This window comes from Rhamphochromis longiceps, linkage group LG20 (assembly GCF_057381845.1).
Source record: "Rhamphochromis longiceps isolate RC_006_pf linkage group LG20, R_longiceps_female_GT1.1, whole genome shotgun sequence".
NCBI lineage: Eukaryota > Metazoa > Chordata > Actinopteri > Cichliformes > Cichlidae > Rhamphochromis > Rhamphochromis longiceps.
In genome coordinates, this window is record NC_140576.1 from 36,732,392 (window position 1) to 36,751,169 (window position 18,778).

At 43.0% G+C, this 18,778-nt stretch overlaps 1 protein-coding gene across 4 annotated transcripts in view; it reads right to left on the reverse strand.

The window, feature by feature from the left end:
* Positions 1 to 381: 381 nt before the first annotated feature.
* The window catches only part of sulf2b (sulfatase 2b), a 108,485-nt gene continuing 90,088 nt past the window's right edge, over positions 382 to 18,778 (reverse strand). Inside the window, exons 13-25 of one of the 4 annotated variants that reach the window (XM_085394672.1) lie at positions 18,020 to 18,076; positions 17,366 to 17,495; positions 13,731 to 13,971; positions 12,363 to 12,555; positions 12,184 to 12,280; positions 10,170 to 10,264; positions 10,031 to 10,090; positions 9,739 to 9,908; positions 9,322 to 9,464; positions 7,897 to 8,020; positions 6,453 to 6,486; positions 6,212 to 6,268; positions 382 to 5,146 (exon numbers count right to left, since the gene is read on the reverse strand). In XM_085394672.1, the coding sequence (XP_085250798.1) occupies positions 5,116 to 5,146; positions 6,212 to 6,268; positions 6,453 to 6,486; positions 7,897 to 8,020; positions 9,322 to 9,464; positions 9,739 to 9,908; positions 10,031 to 10,090; positions 10,170 to 10,264; positions 12,184 to 12,280; positions 12,363 to 12,555; positions 13,731 to 13,971; positions 17,366 to 17,495; positions 18,020 to 18,076 (1,432 nt within the window). In that variant the 3' untranslated portion in view covers positions 382 to 5,115. Of the gene's footprint in view, positions 5,147 to 6,211; positions 6,269 to 6,452; positions 6,490 to 7,896; positions 8,021 to 9,321; positions 9,465 to 9,738; positions 9,909 to 10,030; positions 10,091 to 10,169; positions 10,265 to 12,183; positions 12,281 to 12,362; positions 12,556 to 13,730; positions 13,972 to 17,365; positions 17,496 to 18,019; positions 18,077 to 18,778 lie in introns of all 4 variants that reach the window. The other 3 variants (XM_085394671.1, XM_085394674.1, XM_085394673.1) reach the window with 3 other exon arrangements.

Below are 18,778 nucleotides of genomic sequence, written 5' to 3' on the forward strand. Positions count from 1 at the left end.
CAACATTTTGTTGTAGATCTGCTGCAGTGCTTGGGATCTTTAGCCGTGTCTCAATTCAGGGCCTGCATCCTTCGGAGGACCCAGCCTTCGCGGTCTACGTGGGCCGGGTCCTCCGAAGACCGAGAAGGGCAGAAGTGCGAGGCTGTGAAATGGGACGGTCTCGCCTTCAGATTCGCGTCAAAATATAACAAGACATTGGAGTAAATTCTCGATCATCTCACACTTCAGTTTAATCAGTTTTCTGTTTATTCAGCTGTGTGAAAACTATGTTCAATCTCAGCCAAATATTTAGAAGTTATCTAAGTCACTTATATATCATGTTCAGTTCAGTAGCCAAATTCTGGGATAGGTTGCAGACAAAAACACTTTGGACAGAAAAGGCACAGTTTGGCATTCAACACTTTATTCACAAACTAAAACCAATCACTGTATCCACAGGTCAGTGGGTGACTGTACAGGTGTGTTAGATCAGTATTAACTGGCTGCACATGGCAGCTTTACATCATGCCTCACCACGAACCCTCCATTGGTTCATTCGTCCCCTGCATCCTCCAATCAAAGTGCTCTGCAGTTTGTCCTTCAGTGTGTGTGTGCGTGTGTGTGCGTGCGTGTGGATAAAGTGAAGGTGTGTATGTGCGCGTCCGTCCAGGCTCAGCTGGACCACATCGGTCCGGTTCTCGTGTGCGTCTTCAGAAGACACGCCTACACATTTACAAATACATTCAAACACAACCAGAAGGTTTTTCCTAGATATCTGTTAGACAGCAAATAGCACCGCAGAGCAAAATACACTTTGGGGTTAAAGAAAGAAAGAAAAAACGTCTACAGACAGCAGTGACAGCTGCATTCACACAGGAAGGAAGAAAATCACCTCCAGAACTCATCATCATGGCAACTCTGATATGACATTAACGTGATGTAATGTGTTGATTTTTTTCTAAAAGCCCAGATTAGCCAATGAACAGTGGTCTCACTGTGGTGTTGTGATATCATGTTAGGTCACTGTGTGCTCTCCCTCTTGACCCTTGAGCTGTTCGGTACTCCATATACAGTAAATCCAAACTTTTTAAAAAATGATATTACACAGACTGTTATAACGTATGACTGCTAACTTCAGGGAATAATAGGTCACGAATAATTTGGATCACCGAGTTCACCGACATCTGTTCTGCTAATTTCCAGCTCCACATTTTCAGCCCTGGACTCTCTGGAGCAGCTTTTCCTGAGTCCAAGTTCAAAATAATCCTTCTTTATGTCAAACAGGGCCGTGGTGCTCGGTTCACTGCCTGTTTTAGCTCCTACAATCCAGATTTCTGCTGTTTCTGCTGCAGGTGGGTGAGGCTGTGCCTGCGATGACAATGTTAGGGATATTTCCTCTCTATGACATCACACAGACCCAAGCACTGAAAAAATGGGCTGAAACTGACTGTTGAGAGTCTGAAGCCCAGCGCTCGCGGTGATTATTTGTACACACTGACCTTTGTGTTTTGAACTTTGGCCATGTTTAATATGAACATCCAATACTGGATAGCTGATATGTTACAGAAAATACTGAAACGCAGAACAGGTCCACTGCAGTAATAAAACGAACAGCTGAACAGCATTCTGGGAAATATAAGAAACACAAGCGGGACCAGATGCAAGTAAGAAAACTATCTGACAGAGCCAGAGTATCTGAGGGGACACCGACAGAAACCTGGGCTTAGCCTGAAATCACTTCCTGTCCAGCTGTACTGACGGTGATCTTCTCTCAACACTCAGCGTTAATATTCAGACGTGGAAACTCAAAAATACATGATTTCAATGTTTTGACTTCCTGTGTGAATCCAGTCGTGCTTTTCTACAGTTACAATTTACATTTTATATGTTCCGTTGTTGATCTAGATGAAACAAAATACTTTAAAACTCAGCTGAGCGGACGAAACAACTGAACCAAAAGGAAGGTGTGTAGGTACAACGTGATTGGACGATGAAGCGTTAAAAAAACCAAAACACCGAACCAGATCTCCGTGAACTCTCCTTTGTTTCCAGACCTGATGACGTCATCACCGTGCCCTCGCTTCATTCATTCGCTTGTTCTCTTTGACTCTGACATGTTCTTCACTTCGGGGCTGCTGCATTGCATCATGGGAACTGTAGTCAGTCACCAGGTTAGTACAACTGTAGCTCTGTCATCAATAAAGCTGTCGGTCACTACGGTAACCGACACCCAAGTTAGCGAAGGGGAAAAAAGCAACATCACATTTGCATCAGCAGTGATGTCAGAGTGGTCGGCGTGAAAGTTTGTGGCGTCCGCTTCAGTCTCCGTTTAGTAACAACAGGAAAAGGGAGAGCAGGTCCTTTAAAGTCCTCAGAGATGGTTAGAAAGACTAAATATGAACATGGAGAACAAATGAGGCCACTGGGAGGTCACCTGAGGAGGAGGAGGAGGAGGAGGAAGAGGTGGTTTCATTTCTATACTTCTGTAAAAATGGCGAGCCTCTTCACTGCGAGGTTCAACACGAATACATTTTCATCATGATCAGAATATCAGAGATTAAAATACTTTCTTATACTAAATTATGACAAAAACGTTTCAATAGAAAAATAACTTCTCATTTTTATATTTGACATTTTTTCTTGCTATCATGAGATTCCGTTTTTACAAGTAATAATGTAAACATGAGACATATATGGCAGGTTTCTTACTGCAGTGACAAAGTGTCCATTTGTGTTGAAAATAGTTTGATGACCTACATTTATAAGATCGTTATTAGAAGATGGAATCAAAGGTTGGCCAACGACGACCAAGGTCACTACAGACTAAAATGTGTCTGCAACACAAGTTCTCTAACTCTAACAGGACTTTCTGAGAGATTTGTGCTTTCGTCTTCTTTATCAGCCTGTTAATTAGCTGTAATTAGCAGGCATGCATGTCTGAGTGATGCCCCCGTGCAGTTCATTGATGAAGGTTTCTGACCACCAAAACACTGAGCCTTTAAAACCATCTTTCACGTTTAGTTTAAAACAATGATAATAATAAAATAACTGTTTGAAGGCTATTATTCCCAAACAGATGATTTAACAGCCCATGAAACCATGAAAAGCAACATCGTAAAAACCAATTCGTACTTGGATGTACTCTGTTTTCTCCTTACGATGAGATGATTTATTGTTTTAGAAGGAAAAAACTGATAAATACGTCAAAATAACATGAAAATGAAATGTTTTATTTTATAATTCTCTCTCACCCCAACCGGTGCAGCAGATGGCCCCGCCCCTCTCTGAGCCTGGTTCTGCTGGAGGTTTCTTCCTGTTAAAAGGGAGTTTTTCTTTCCCACTGTCACCAAAGTGCTCATAGGGGCTCATATGATTGTTGGGTTTGTCTCTGTATGTATTATTGTAGGTCTACCTTACAATATAAAGCGCCTTGAGGCGACTGTTGCTGTGATTTGGCGCTGTGTAAATAGAACTGAACTGAATTGAATAACACAAACCCAGCTGTCAGCATGTTAACAATGTTTCTTGTAAAACTTCACATAATCAGAGTGAAACTATGATTATATGTGTTACTATTTTTTTTTTTAAATTTCAACAAGCTTTAAAATCATACTTTTACCTTTTGAATGTTTTATTTCATATCATGAAAACAGCCTAAAGTTCTTTTATACTGGTTTACACTTATTTATGGTTTCTTTTGTCATCATTAGATTTCTTCCACTGAGTTTTGAAGATGAATCAAGTGATAACAATATTTTTCTAAGAATGTGAAAATATGTCAAAACTTCTACTACCTTTAAAAAGCTGATCAATAATGACGGACTCAGGATATTGTGTCACAACAAAGTTTCACTACTTTTTAATCTCATCAGACTTTATTCTCCTGTTATTGTGATATACCAATTTTCCCCCCTAAGGAAATGTGTCAGACAATAATGTAAATTTCAAAATACTTCACATTTCCAAGAGCTTTTAGTATTCATGTCATTGTTTCTTATAAAACTCAGATATGATAAAAATGTCAGAAACAATGTGTCTCATGTAAAAAGTTTTTTACTGCAGCTGGAACATTTCCCCCCAAAGCTTCAAAAATATGTTAAAATATTTGTTCTTGTTTTAAAGAGATGTGAATTTGTTTTACTTATTTATTCATTATTGTGGAAACAAAATTCTGGTTATACTGTGACAGTTTTCATCTGCTTTCAGTATTTATGATATTTATGATTTAGGTTATTATATTATATTTTGTAAAAAACTGTAAAGCCATAAAAAATACAAATGTTCGTCCTCATAGTGGGTTCACATGTTTCCTCTTTTTAATTTATTCCATCTTTGTGGAACAAGCAAAGTTTCCTGTATCAAGGACAAACATTTCCTTATGAACATTTTCTTGTTATTAATACCAATTTACCATTTTCAACATAGTGTAATAGCAAGAAAATGTATCAAAAATAAAGTTAAGAGGTTGGTACACAACATTTATTTCATCACGGCAGAAGCTGTTTGTGTTGTTCTCTCACTGGAGACAAAAATGGGAAAATAACATCTATCTGAATTTTTCCATCTTTAACAGAGTCGCTGAAAAAAACGGAGAAAAGAAACTTTTTTATAAACAGACGCTCCAGCGTTGGTGTCTGAAAAAAACTGATTAAAATCAAAGAGTGCTTAATGAACACCTGAAGCAACATGATTTCTGTCAGAGACGAGATGAAAACAGGAGTCGATAAGAAGAGATAGAATTTCAGCAGATTGATGTTCGGTGGTGTGAAACAGCAAAACGTTTTTCCTCAAACAAGCCTGCTTTTATTTTACAATCACGGTTTCCTCGTCTACCTCTCTGTCTCCTCCTCATCCCCATCCTCCTCCTTCTTCTTGCTCCTCCACATGGTGCTCCCCTCCTTGTCAAGGGAGGAAGAGGAGGAAGCGGGAGCACCCAGTGGAGGGGTGCGTCGACTATTTTGTCCCAGTGTCTCCCTGAGCGGCAGGGTGGGAGGTCCTGGTGATGTCACATAGACTAAAGAAGCTGATTGGCTGACAGGTGAGGCGGAGCCGTGGTGGTCAATTGGTGATGATGTCTTGACGACCACGCCCTCCACCTTCGAGCTGATGTGGGTGGAGTTCAACCAATATAAAGGTTTAGCCCTTCCATCCATCCCAGATCGGACCCCTGTTTGGACACACACACACACACACACACACACACACACACTGTCAGACTTGAACCACAGTTGTGTGTCTGCACTGAGAGTGTGAGTTACAGTAGTTACAGCAGAGAGGCCATGCAGGCAGCAGCACAGGAGGCAGCTCAGACACAAACGCGCTTTATTAAGGTTGTTTGCCAAACAGCACGAGTCAGTAAATGAATTACACTCTCTACTTTTAGGTTTCTGCACCTTCAGGCTTTCACTTTTGATAAAACCAGAACATCTAACACATCATATGAGTTATTTCCTGCTGCTGGTAACAATTACACTCCTCAGTACTCATGTGGACGCAAACAGACATCAGTTAGCATTTCCACCGGCAGTGTTTTATTTTGAAATTCAGGTCATATTTACACTTCCTTTGGATAGAAAAACCTATTAGCATCAGTAAAGGTTGATCCATCACTCTCAGGTCTGTTTTTAGTATAACAGCTGGAAGTTATTTTGAGACCTGAAGGAGACATATGACCTTCGACCCTTCGAAGTCATCCTGTCAGCCACTTGCAGACCTCTTTCAGCAAGGCTGAAGTCCTGCAGTGACACTAAGTGCAAACATGAACTTTTGTTTCAAACTGGCTTAAATTTATTGTGAAAGATCATTGTTGTTAGCGAGAGCTGGGCTCTGGTTGAAGCTCACTCCAGTGTGAGGTTATAGCTCAGTGTGATATTTGAGCCTGTCAAAGTGGAGCTGGAAATGTCCTCCAGTGTCTGAGGAACAACATTCAGATGAAATGAGCCAAACTGTGGTGCGTGCCCACATTTCTCCACACCAGGACAGCGGTCATGTGCTTCTACTCGCCACATTTGCCTCACTGTGTACTTCAAGTGCAGGTGGACAGGCCGAGACTTCAGCTGAGCTGAGAACCGTCCAGAGGTGCACGAGGAGACCAGCTTGTTTAACTCAACTAAGGCTTTTACTGTATTTATTTATTTTTATTCACATCTCTACTGTATGTTACAGACACACAGTTAAAGGCAGTAAGCGGCATGCAGGTCAGATGAAGAGGAAAATGAGGAGGAAGACTCACAGGGTTCGAGACGATGAAGGTTTCTTGACTCTCTGCCACTTCCTCCTCTCAAACAGCCTGATGCAACAAACACACACCATGTTACACACACACACACACACACACACTCTCTCTCTGCTTCACCACCAGCAGCCCTCAGCTCCATCAGGAAATCATGCAGCATTCAGAGCAGAAAAACATTATATACGAGCGTGTGTGTGTGTGTGTGTGTGTGTGTGTGTGTGTGTGTGTGTGTGTGTACCTGTAGTCATGAAAGCTGCCATGTGCCCGGCCTCCTGCTGAAAAGACAGTTTGATTGGTTGATGAGCAAAGGCAAGGCCACTTGTGATGAGGTATTTTGTTGTCCCTGATCATCAAGTACAGCAGCATCATGTGATCACTCAACTTGACAAGGATCATCTGAATGCACACACACACTGCAGTGTAGTGGTAAGACCACACACCTTTGGAGTGGGAGTTGCAAGTTCGATTCCCACCCAGTATCCAGTAAGGGTCCTAAAACTAAGCCCTGGAATGGCGAGGCTGCGTCTGCAGCCTGTGTGCAGCTCGGACACAAAGCATTTCTCTGTATGATTGTGTATGTGACGAATAATGTTGTTTGTTGTTGACTTGTCACAATGAGAAGCTGGAATTAAGTTAAGCGTTAAGTTGCTGCTGATGCTCACCTTTTTCAGTAATGGAGTGCCACAGGGCTCTAACTTTGGCCCATTGCTATTGACTATAAATGCATCTTTCCATCTCTTCTGATACAATTTTAAAAGCTTCATCCTTTTCAGGGAGCCTATCCCAGGAGTCATGGGATAGGGATAGACTTGTCTAACATAGAGACAGACAACCATTTACACCTATGGGCAATTACCAAGTAACCTAATCCCACTAACTCCGAATTTCAGTGTGTAAGCAACTGTACATTGACAATAAAAGTTCAAATTCTAAGTCTAATTGAATGTCTTTGAACTTTTGGAGTAAGCCAGAGTGCCTGGAGAGAACATGCAAACTCCACATAGAAAGACCAAAGCCTGATGCTGGAATCGAACTCAGGACCTTCTTACTGTGAGGCAACAGTTCGAACCACCGTGCTTTTTAAAAATTTTAAAACCTGTATCTTTATTTTAAATTTCAGAAAGTTCACATCTCGCTGGAACCCTGAACAGCTTAAAACCTTTGAGGCAGTGTTGCAGCCACTGGCTCTTAATTTGAATCCAGGCTAATTTTGTGGGAAGCACAGACACGCCTCCATGAATACTGGCTGAACAGGTCTGACGTACTCTGCACCTTTTTAAAAAGAACAAAGAACCCTGAAGCTGCTTTCTCTCGCAGAAAACTTCATTGCTGAGAAGATTTCTTATGTTCTCAAAGCTGCCTTAGCAACAACATCTCTATCCCCACGACAGTGAACCAGCATTAAAGTGAATTCAGCCATCAGTATAGCAGAGCACAGGCTCTGAGGCTGCTGAGGGAACAAATGCTGTTCATTCACATCTGCAGGTGGAAATACGCAAATGCATAAAGCTGCTGTCTGAATTGCAGAAGTACAGCAGCTCCAACTGAGCGTTGGAGTTAAAGTTGACAGTCTTCATATTTTTGAGGAAGAATAGTGAAACAGTTCCAGAGTAATAAAAACTGTGCTGTTTAGCAGCAGCTATATGAATGACGTTTGTCCAAGGTGTGTGTGTTTGTCTTACCTGGTTCCACTGAGCGCGTGCGAGGATTACACTGTTTGTGTCCCTTGCACCCTCTGAGCTCCATCAGCTGCACGTGGAGCTGATTGAGAACCGTCCGATCTAAAGAGCTGACAGCATTTATCAGCTGGAAGCAGAAATGAGGAGACAAAGAGAGAGGCGGTAGTTTGTGTGGTTTGTGTTCAGGTAAATTAGATGAGGTGTATCAGCCCAACAGCCGTGGGGCCTCAGGAACTCCACATTTCTGCTGTCATGCAAGTTTCTTGGACGCGTGCATTGTGAGTGTGACTGTCGGGCTGAATGTGTGTCATTTATAAATGAAAGAAATATGCAAACCTGTAGAAACATCGTGTCTCAGGGAAACACTGAAAAACTAGTTTACACATTTTTACTTCTGGGCTGGACGACTGTAATTTGTTATTATCAGGACTTCCTAAAAGCTCCCTGAAAAACCTTCAGTCTTAAATAATCAGGCTCCATCTTATCTTAATGACCTTGTAGTACCATATCACCCTATTAGAGCACTTTGCTCTTGCTCTGCAGGCCTACTTGTTGTTCCTAGAGTATTTAAAAGTAGAATGGGAGGCAGAGCCTTCAGTTTTCAGGCCCCTCTTCTGTGGAACCAGCTTCCAGTTTGGATTCAGGAGACAGACACTATCTCTACTTTCAAGATCAGGCTTCAAACTTTTTGCTAAAGCATATAGTTAGGGCTGGACCAGGTGACCCTGAATCCTCCCTTAGTTATGCTGCAATAGGTGTAGACTGCTGGGGGATTCCCATGATGCACTGGGTGCTTCTTCTTCACTCACTGTGTGTTTATTCACCTCTCTGCATTTAATCATTAGTTATTATTCATCCCTAACTTCTTCCACAGTGTGTTTTTGTCCCGTCTTTCTCTCCTGACCCCAATCTGGTTGTGGCAGATGGCCTTCCCAGGAGGTTTCCTGTTAAAGGGACGTTTTTCCTTCCCACTGTTGCCAAAGCGCTTGTTCACAGGGGGTTACTTTACAATATAAAGTGCCTTGAGGCAACCCAGGCTATGTTTTGGAGCTTTCATTTCCAGATGTCTCCTGAACGTATCACACACAGGCGGTCGCACAGTAGAGGTCGGCTGTAACACTCACTGAATGCTTTAGACGAGAAGACTGCAGCTTTCTTGAGAACAACACGATTGTGTGAGTGAAGTCATTTCTCACAGGAAACCGAAGATTAAAGATGATGATGAGATAGAACATGACCACATATTTTTCACGAGGACCAGTTTGACTTTTAGACCCCCCCTCCCTTTCACAGACCTGCTTGAGGGTTAAAGCCACAATGAGGTTAGAGTTTGGGACTTTGGGAAGCATTTATGTCATGGGAAGCATGTCAGCGAGCTAACGCAGGAAATCAACACCTTTAAGCTAAAATCAGAAAACTGCTCTGTACCTGGTACGGGTCTGTGTTGAGGTCAAAGTACTCCAGGAAGCCAGTCGCAAACTCACAGAACAGGAAGTTGTGGGACTCGTTGATGGTCCTCAGACACCAGTACGTGTTGTTGTTGGCACTGGTGCAGGCGCAGAATGAACCCACTGCAACACACACACCAACACAAACACACACATATTCATTAACAATATTTTTCTTGCTGTGCTGGTTAAACCCGAAGAACGAGGAGATTTTTAGAAAGTGTGGTTCTCGGTTTGGGACAGCACTTTGATGGCGTTATTTATAAGCACAGCACAAACACAGATCACAGCAAACTCTTTTAGTGGCTGCAACAACAACGATCGAAAGCTCAAACATCGTGATGTCGAAACGCTCAGGGTTGTGATGATCATCACAAAGTAAAGCAGTGGCTCTTACACGTCCAGAACGGCGCCGTGTGCCAGTGCTGGTTGTCATGAGTGAAGCAGGTGAGTCCTGGCATTGAACACGTGTCATTGTTTCTGATTCTCTTGATCATCTTCCTCATCTTCTTCCTCCTCTTCTGCTCCTTTAGAAGCCACGCCTTCTTGTCCCGAGCCCCGGCCTTCCTGCTCACACACACACACACGCACACGCACACACACACACAGATAAAGCTTGTAGGATGTAGCTGCCCAGGGCCATTTATGTAAAAACACAGCGTGCTGGCTTATCGCCACAATGGTCTCACCTGAACGGATGCAGACTCCCTCCTCTGTACCTCAGTTTGTTCTTCAGTTTGGATTTGTACCTGAGAAACACAAACGTCACATCGCGTTTAATCACATGCATGAATCTAAAACTGTGGCGTGCACTTTTCTGCTACTTACAGATATTTACTGCAGTCACACTCCTGGGGGCGGGCCTTCTTCAGGTGACCTCTGACCTCTCTCAGGTTCTTTATCTTCGTCTGCAGAGTCTCAATCTGAGAGAATGTCACAGGTATCATTCAGAGCCACTAATAATATTCTGCAGAACCTTAAACTTACTTCACTTCTGTGGCGTCGGGTGTGAGCTGGGATTTTTAGAGCGACATCCCAAACTTTTTAAAACAAGCGTCACTGCTGTAAGTCTTTTTCACTCTCTAACTTACTGTTTTGATTGGCTGGGTGAGCACGACTGGTTGCCTAGATGCTGCAGATCTTGTTAGCTGGATGAACCAATTAGTCCTATTTCATTCATTTACAACTCCCAGGTTTACCTGACAGGTGTACCGTGTTGTGCACACCTGACAGGAGCCGGGGCTGCAGTCCAGCAGACAGCAGCATCCCAGTCTGTAGCAGGAAGTTGTAAACCAATGAGGTGGAGAGAGAGAGGAACCCGGCAGACTCAGTTATCTGTCACAGAATCATTCACCCGGAACAGCGGGCAGCTACAGTCTGCACAGACACGGAAACGCTAACCTGCCAGGAGGCAGGGCTGCTAATGTTATCCACACTCTGCACATCCCAGCACCTAGAATAGGATCAGATCAATGAACAGTGTAATCACTGGTGTAATCACTGGTGTAATCACTGCGATCACTGACTTTAAAATGTGCCCTGTGTTTAACCTTTCCCATTAAATTGTGCTTAACTCATTCACTGCCAGGGTTTTTGAGCATTTTCACTCATTTTTGAAGAGCCACAGAAAACTGTGTGTTATGATCATATAAACGCTGAACCTACCAAAATGAAGAACAGACTCTCTTCTTCCATCCAAAAAAAAAAGCTTGTTTCTACCATTTTCCATTCTTTAGTAATCAGCTGTAGAAGAGAGGTGGGTTCCACCAAAAATGCCTGTTTTGACCACAAAAAGGGAGAAAACGAGCTTTTTGTGAAAAATACATTTCAAGCAGTCTGATGTTCACTGACAAGCTGCCCGAGGTTGTATTCTAGCCCCTCCCATTGGAAACGTAATTGACGTCTATAGACGTCAATGGCAGTGAATGAGTTAATTTGGACTGTTTTCTTACTTTTATACATGACGACTAATTTGATTGATTATTCTGCTGCTTTATAAACCGACTCCACGACACTTGCCTCGCACATGCACAACCCCAGGGTTTTGTTAGGTCGGGCGTACGGTGCAAAATCTGTGCCTGATCAAACATGCAGATGGATCGTGGGGAAGCGGAGCGGCTCAAGCACTTTATGAACATCCTCACTCCACCTTTCAGAAAAAGCTGAGTCAGGAGCTTCAAAGCTCGAGGACAGTTCAGTTTAAAGGGACAAGAGCGCACTGACTGATTCAACATCTCAGCACTACTGTGTCTGCATGTGACTGTGGGACGTTATTTCAGGTGGAAATATCACTAAATAAACCAGAGCTTCAGGGGGTAATTCACAAAAAACCTTTAAGCAGGAGACTAGGGTTTAGGTACCAGCACTACCTTTGGAGAAGGTCAAGTTTAGATTAAATTAAAGCCTTTAAAAAAGTTGTTTTAAAATCTGTTCATAGTCACTAAAGTTGTGAAGTGTTTTGGTTGTTGGCAGCTTAGTTTGTTGAACCCGGAAGTCACAAGCGAGTGATGGATCTCACCGTGAAGCAGTGATAGTGACCTGTCAATCACGAGGTAGGGCGGGCCTAAAATGTGCCTTCCTTTATGTTTTTGACTCTAACAGGTCCAAAATCTTCAGAACCAACAGGTTAGAAATGATAAGACTTAAAAAGAAAGAAAGCAAAACCATCAGCAAAGTGTGTCCTCAGGTCAGAGATCAAATACAGAAGAGAAGAGGCCGTCAGACAGAATGCTCCTTTAATGCGCTTCATGTCCACCTCACATACAGTTTGTGGTCCCAACAGTGCAGAGACGCTAACTCGTACTGCTGTGTGGCTTTTACAGAAACGTGAGAAGGACGTTACCTCGTGGTCGATATGCAGCTTGTGGTCCTTCCAGGCCTGCAGGGACTGATACACTCCCGTGTCACACTTCACTGTTGCATTAGACAGGATGGAACATCTGCAGGAAAACAGATTTAATATCAGTCGTATTTGGTTAAAGAGCATCATATCATAACACGAAAAAAACAAGCATTACTGACCGGTGAGTGACTTTGACAGAGTTGGGTGTGACCACGGCGTTGGGATCTCCTCCCATCCCGCTAAACTCGTCCTCAGACTCGTCTCTCATTGGCTGATCCCAGCCTGCCAGGCTCTGGTTTCCAGGGTAATTGTTCGTCATGGAGAGAGAGCGGCTGTAACGGTTCCTGGAGTAATTCTTCAGGGCTTTGAACTCTGACAGACAAACACAATTAAGCTCATCACCTCAGCGAATATCACCACTGAGAAGAATAAGAAGTTTATCATCACACTGCTCTTGCCCTACACAATAAAATCCACTTCCTGCAGTCTCTAAGTACACGTTTACATGCCTCAGTGTTACAGTAATGGCTAAACTAAAGCTCATCATTGACGGAGAACCTCAAATATCTGCATCTCTACCACCATAAGGGTGATGCAGTGCTGTCCTCAGACATTTGAGGTCAGCCAAACACACTGCTGAACTCAGAGATAAAGATCCAAACCATGACAAGAGTGTGCACTCCTCTACGACCGCATTGAGCCGCCTCAAACCTGCCATCAAACGTGTCATCCTGGCGAGATGAGTTTGTCAATCAGAGGAGTGAAAGAGATCTAAAGCTGACACGTCTGAGGACTTTATACACCGTCTTTCTCTCTGAGCACATACAGCAGTGCTCGTATCATCTCATATGAACCGCGGCTCCTGTTTCATGACAAACTTATTACCACAAAGCAGCGACAGCTGCGCTGAAAAAAAAAACGAAAGTTTCAAATCAGCAGCAATCAGCAGCTGGAAAATTAAAAACTGCAAATAAGTGTCATGCAAAAACATTTTGGTACTATTTTCCAAAAGCTCTGACATTTCTTTGGTGAGAGGTTCGTCTGTTTGTGAGTATGACCGGCACTAATGTGTCATATCTGCAGGAGTTTGTCAGACTTGGTCACAGTGATGATTCCAACGTGTCGGTGTGTAGGTGCTCGTTTGAATTATTAATCGTTGGGATTAAAACATCTGCGTACACCAGTCATCCACAACAATGAAACCACTGTAAAGTCAGTAACAACAATCATCTTGTCCTGGCACTCTTTTAAACGCATCATCCAAATGTATCCAATCATCCCTTCGCATCCTGCAGACGCCGCGAGCAGCATGATGACACAAACCCCACCACTGATCGCACCTTTAACCTGTTTAGGCTTTTAAGCGATTTATGGATGAAACTTAATAAAGGAATCAGAGAATTCCAGAAAAGCTGCTAAACTGCTCACACGTGGCGCTCAACAGTTTTCCATTTTAAACCCAACACAAAATTATTTTTTCATGAGGCAAACTGCGCATGCCTAATAATCACTGCTGCCCCCTGGTGGACTGAAGCGTTAACACTCACTCTTTTTGGAGAAGAAAGGCTTCTTGTTGAACGGCTTCATCATGGAGGGTCGAAGGTTCAGAGGTCGCAGGTCACGGAAATCGCAGTCGCAGGCACCAGAATTTGGAAGGTACAGTTGAGACTTGATGCTGATTGGACGCTGACGGCCAATCACACCCCTCTGGAAGCTTGTGGCCCCTCCTTCATTCTTACATTTGAAGAGCCGTAGCTTCCCCGTGGCGTCCTCCACACACTGCCACTTCTGCACACACAAAATCGAGCGCGAGGAATTATTTTTAACAGTTCAGAGGAGCCGGTTTAGTTTTCCCAACATCAAATGTTAGTATACAAAAGCTCCATAAATAAAATATAAATAAATACTTTAACGCGAATATTGAAAGCTGGAAGTTAAAAGGGAAACGGCATCCTGATAATCATATAAGGATTATCTTCAGGCAGGATGTGATGTCACATATACAACAACTTACAAAAGATGCAACAAAAGTTCACGAATCACAAAATTAAACAGAAAAATATTTGTTTACCTCAGAATTAATTTACAACAACACGCACGCTTAACAAAAGGCCTTGTTTGGTCCACTTGGTTCGGTGTAGCGCCGTAATCACACTGAGCATCTGACTGCTGCTGGTCTCGGATGTCAGGCTTTGATTTGTTCAGGCCGATGAAATTTTGGATTGAGGCTAAAGATCCTCACGTACATCGGGCCATGAACAGCTGATGTGAAACAGCAAAATCTCCAGACGCTTACGAGCAGCAGCTCTACTCAGAGCTCCTCAGTCAGTCTGTAGGGAGAATGTCCACAAGTCTCCAAGCAGAGGCTCGTTTCAGCTCTTTGACTCACAGCAGATAAATCAGACGCTTTGCCCGACAGCAGAGTTCCACCTTATACTCATTACTGCACAAGGCCTCGTACTCCATCCTGTCCATGTGACTGAAAAAGACCCTGAAATGCTTCTGTGGTCGGGCCGTTAACTCTCAGCAGTGATGTTCTATTATTGACTATTGATCACTGATTGGCTGATTATCCTAATCTTATATTAAATAAGGTGACATGCACGTGAGCTTGTTTTAAACCGCTGATTACGGTGATACTCCAGGGGTAGCAACCAGCGACACCCGAGCTTCAACACGCCAGACTTGCACTGAGTGGCGTTCGTAGGTTTGAAACATGAGTAGGTTCCTTTCACACATCATCCCAAGGTAAACGCTGATTACACAATGTTTCTAGGACAAATCACACTGGCTTCTTGACTGCGCTCTGCCACCGGCTACAAAATCCTCGAAAGCTGTTGTGGAACCAAAAAGAACAAAAGAACAATGGTTCCGTTTTCTCCGACAGCTCCTGCAGGATCCTGATAGAAGCTATGAAAAGAGTCACTTTACTAAAGGAGGTGAAGAAGAGGCAGAGTGCCTCTGAAAACGAGAGGGAACCTTGGACAGGTGTTTGCACGATGAGAGAAGAGAGCTTCAGGACTTGTGAGGGTTCGAAACATTCACGTGGATTTGCTTTGATCAGCACGAACCAAACCTGCCAGGCTTTGAGTGAAGGGGGGTGAGGTAGGAAAGGCGAGGCTGGGAAGAGGCCGTCGATTGCCTCGTAAACACGCACGATACATTCAGAGTCTTCTTTTGCTTTCAGCGGCGGCTGCATCGTGACTCTGTAGTTGTTCATTAGAAGATTAGCATGACCCGAATGAATTGCGACTGTTGCCCTGAGTCACTCACGCTTATTAAAGAGCGACAAATGCCTGAATTATTAAGTACACACACATAAATGCAGTTTTCTTGGGGCTGTTTATCACAGCAACCCAGCAGCCGGCAGACTCTGTTGCTAAGAGACTAATCAACTTGCTAAAGGGATTTTTCGACAAGTGTAATTAACCTCAAACAAGCGTGAACACAAACACACAGTGACACAGCTCTAAATGTCTGGCAGAAAAGTTTCTGTTGTGCTGTCGCATCTCGATTCTCTCCACGTCTCTTTGATGCTGCAGCATTCAGCGAGTCCATTGTGTTCTGGTCGTTCCAGTCGTTACTGCAGTTATTGTATGTGTCTGGTTTACAGAGATGACATCTGGTTTTTCATCTTTGTGTGTGCTTCTTTCAAGTCTCTGTTTATTGGAGCGGTAGCCATCCCAGCTTTCCCATCTTTATTCCAAAAACAGCTTGTTACCGAAGACTGCACAGACCAAAGAAAAACTGCATCGGAAAGAGTGCAAACTTTATAGCCTGCATGTTCTGTCAAAGCGAAGCAGGAATAATGAGCAATAAGACTGTGATTGAAGCCACAGGATCAGGAGTGAACGACAGGATCGTAGCAGTAAAACGATGAGACTGGCAGAGGAGGAGCAGTTAGGAGCACAGAGAAATTAAACATATGGGATTCGGATTTCTGGAAGTTATGGAGTTGAGAGTAAATAGCATCTGGATGAAGTGATTAGACGAGGATTAAACAGGGATTAAGAGTAAATCAGTTCAATTGTGAACAAAATGATGGAATCAGGAAGAAATAACTGGATGGAGAAATGTAGAGTCCCGAGTGAGGAACGAAACGATGAAGTCACAACTCAAATAACGAGATGAAGACTAGAATAAAGTGGTAAGGTGTGCTGTAAACAAACAACAGGATCAGGAGAGACCCAGCAGAACATTATTCTGGAGTAAAATAAGAAATAGCAAATAGGAGTGTGCAGAACAAAGCAACGAGATCTTGAATAAAGCAATTTACCAAAGAGGAACATTTACTGGATTATGACTGAGGAATGGAGTGAATGTGATAATGTGATGTGAATGAAATAATAATAAAAACGAGTAGAATCAGGAATAAATCTCAGATTCAGAAGTTAGAAATGGGATGTGAGGATATTGGGAAAATAATAAGGTTTGAAAGAATGATTTAATTGGATTGGGAGCAGAATGGAGCACAGAATAGGATTCTGGAGTAAGGAAAAGGATAAGAGTCATTTAAAAGAGTGATAATGGGACCAGGAATGGGTTACCAGAAGGAAGTTTAGAGAAAAAGCATTTTAGTGGAAGGAAAGGGAACGCTCCAAACCTGCTTCTGATCTAAAGTGTGGTGTGTGGAGCAAAGGGTTGGAATAAAGTACTGCAATCAGAATTAAGTAATGGGATCAAAAGTACAGTCAAGTAAGTTCAATGGAGCCAAATTTATAGGAATACTGATAATTTTATGAGTGAATTTGATTAATTTGGTGAACGGAGTGAAATAAGGTTTCTGGAGAAAATAGAAAATTAGGAACGTATTCTGGAGTAAAGTTAAGACTGGAGGTAAGGTAATGCAATCAGGGACACATAATGAGATCAGGAGTGAAGTCAGTGGATGCAAACTCAGAGAATTCTGAGTGGTTTCATGGACGGCTACGCAGTGAAACTCATATGACTGACTCAGGAAAAATAAGGTATTCCAGAGTAAAAGAGAGGAATACGATTATGCATTGAGGAATAAGCAGCTAGATCAAAAGTACAATAATAACATCAGGAGTGAAGTCATTGGATTCAGGAGATTATAAAAAAATCTGACTATTGTTGTGCAAGGATGGAGAAGGAACGTGATACCTTTGGGAGAAGTAGGATCAGGAGTCGAGGAGTAAATGAATCAGAAGTCTTACTGTACCTGTCCCGTCTGCTGGCAGGGCGTCTGGTACTCGGCTCTCTGACAGAGGTCTTTCACTCGTTGGCGTTTGGGCAGGAAGTTCTCCTCCTGCGATACTTCCTTACCTTCGACGACCTGGTGGAGCAGCTTCCTGTAAAAACACGAGCAGGGAGGAAATCTGCATGTTTAATGAATTCATGATTCAAAGTTAATAAAAGTTTATTTTGGCACATTTATGCATTTCTTCTGTCTGAATCAAGAAAGCTGCTTTTTTCTGTGTAAATGCTTCGGTGGCCTCGAGCGTGGGGGTCGATGCCACGGAGACGAAGCCAGCGAGCGACTCACTCGAGAGTTCTTTACAAACTTTTAAAAGTTAACCTTTAGCCCTCCGTTAGAAGAACATTTGACTGAATCAAAGCTTAATGATGTGTTTAAGCTGTGATTAATATCTGTCTCAGAGTTATTATGAGTTTTTACTAATTAACCAAATATCATCAGGCAGATCTGCTTCCACCGGGTGGACGACACCAGCTGCACGTCCATGACTCAGGACAGTAGTTCTGGCTGCCATGTTTTCCCAGCAGTGAGAGCAGCTGCTGTGTTACACTCTGCACTGAACGTAGACTGTTATGTGTTATATTTTCCCGAGCAGCAGCAGTGATGTGTCGTCTTTACCCTCTCTCCACCAGGAACGAGTCTCTCCACACCTTCGGCTTCTTGTTCACTTGAAACCTGAAGAAGAGGATGAAAACAGCGGGAATCAGAATTCCTGCACTTCTCCTGCTATTTTTAACCCACAACCAACACTGTCGCACCCTCCGCCCGCCTTCACCTCACCTCACCTTCTTCTTTTTTCACGTCGACTCCATTAAGCACGACTGCCTTTACTGAAGCGGCGTCTGAACGAGCTGCTAAATGTGCATCGCCACTTCATTTTACACCCCTAAACTTCGGGCTGGAGCTCCTCTCGCAGCGAGTTCATTTCAGTTCAAATCATCGAACATTACACACATTTATATAATACTCATACCGTCCCCTCATTAAGCGCGTGACTCCATCTGGTTTCTATTCTGGGATGTTTGTAACGTTAACTTTCAGGAACAACATTTTGATTTTCCTCCTACACTTAAAAGAACAACAGTCACCGCAGTGGAAACGACTGCAGGACTTTTTCCAGTTGTTTGATTCACAGAATAAACAGCACAGAAAGACACAAACATGATAATGAGGCTGCGACGAGGATTTACACACAAAGGCGGCGGAAAATGTTGCTGCTCGATGTAAAAGCTTGTCTCCAAAGTTTGAAACACAATGAAGAAGGACTCATTTAAGTTTCCAATATGACAGCCATCAGCGCAGCTAACAACGAAATATTTGGATTTTTTTAGTTTTACCTTTAACATCCAAACAGTTGCCAGCGCAGCGCTTAGGTTT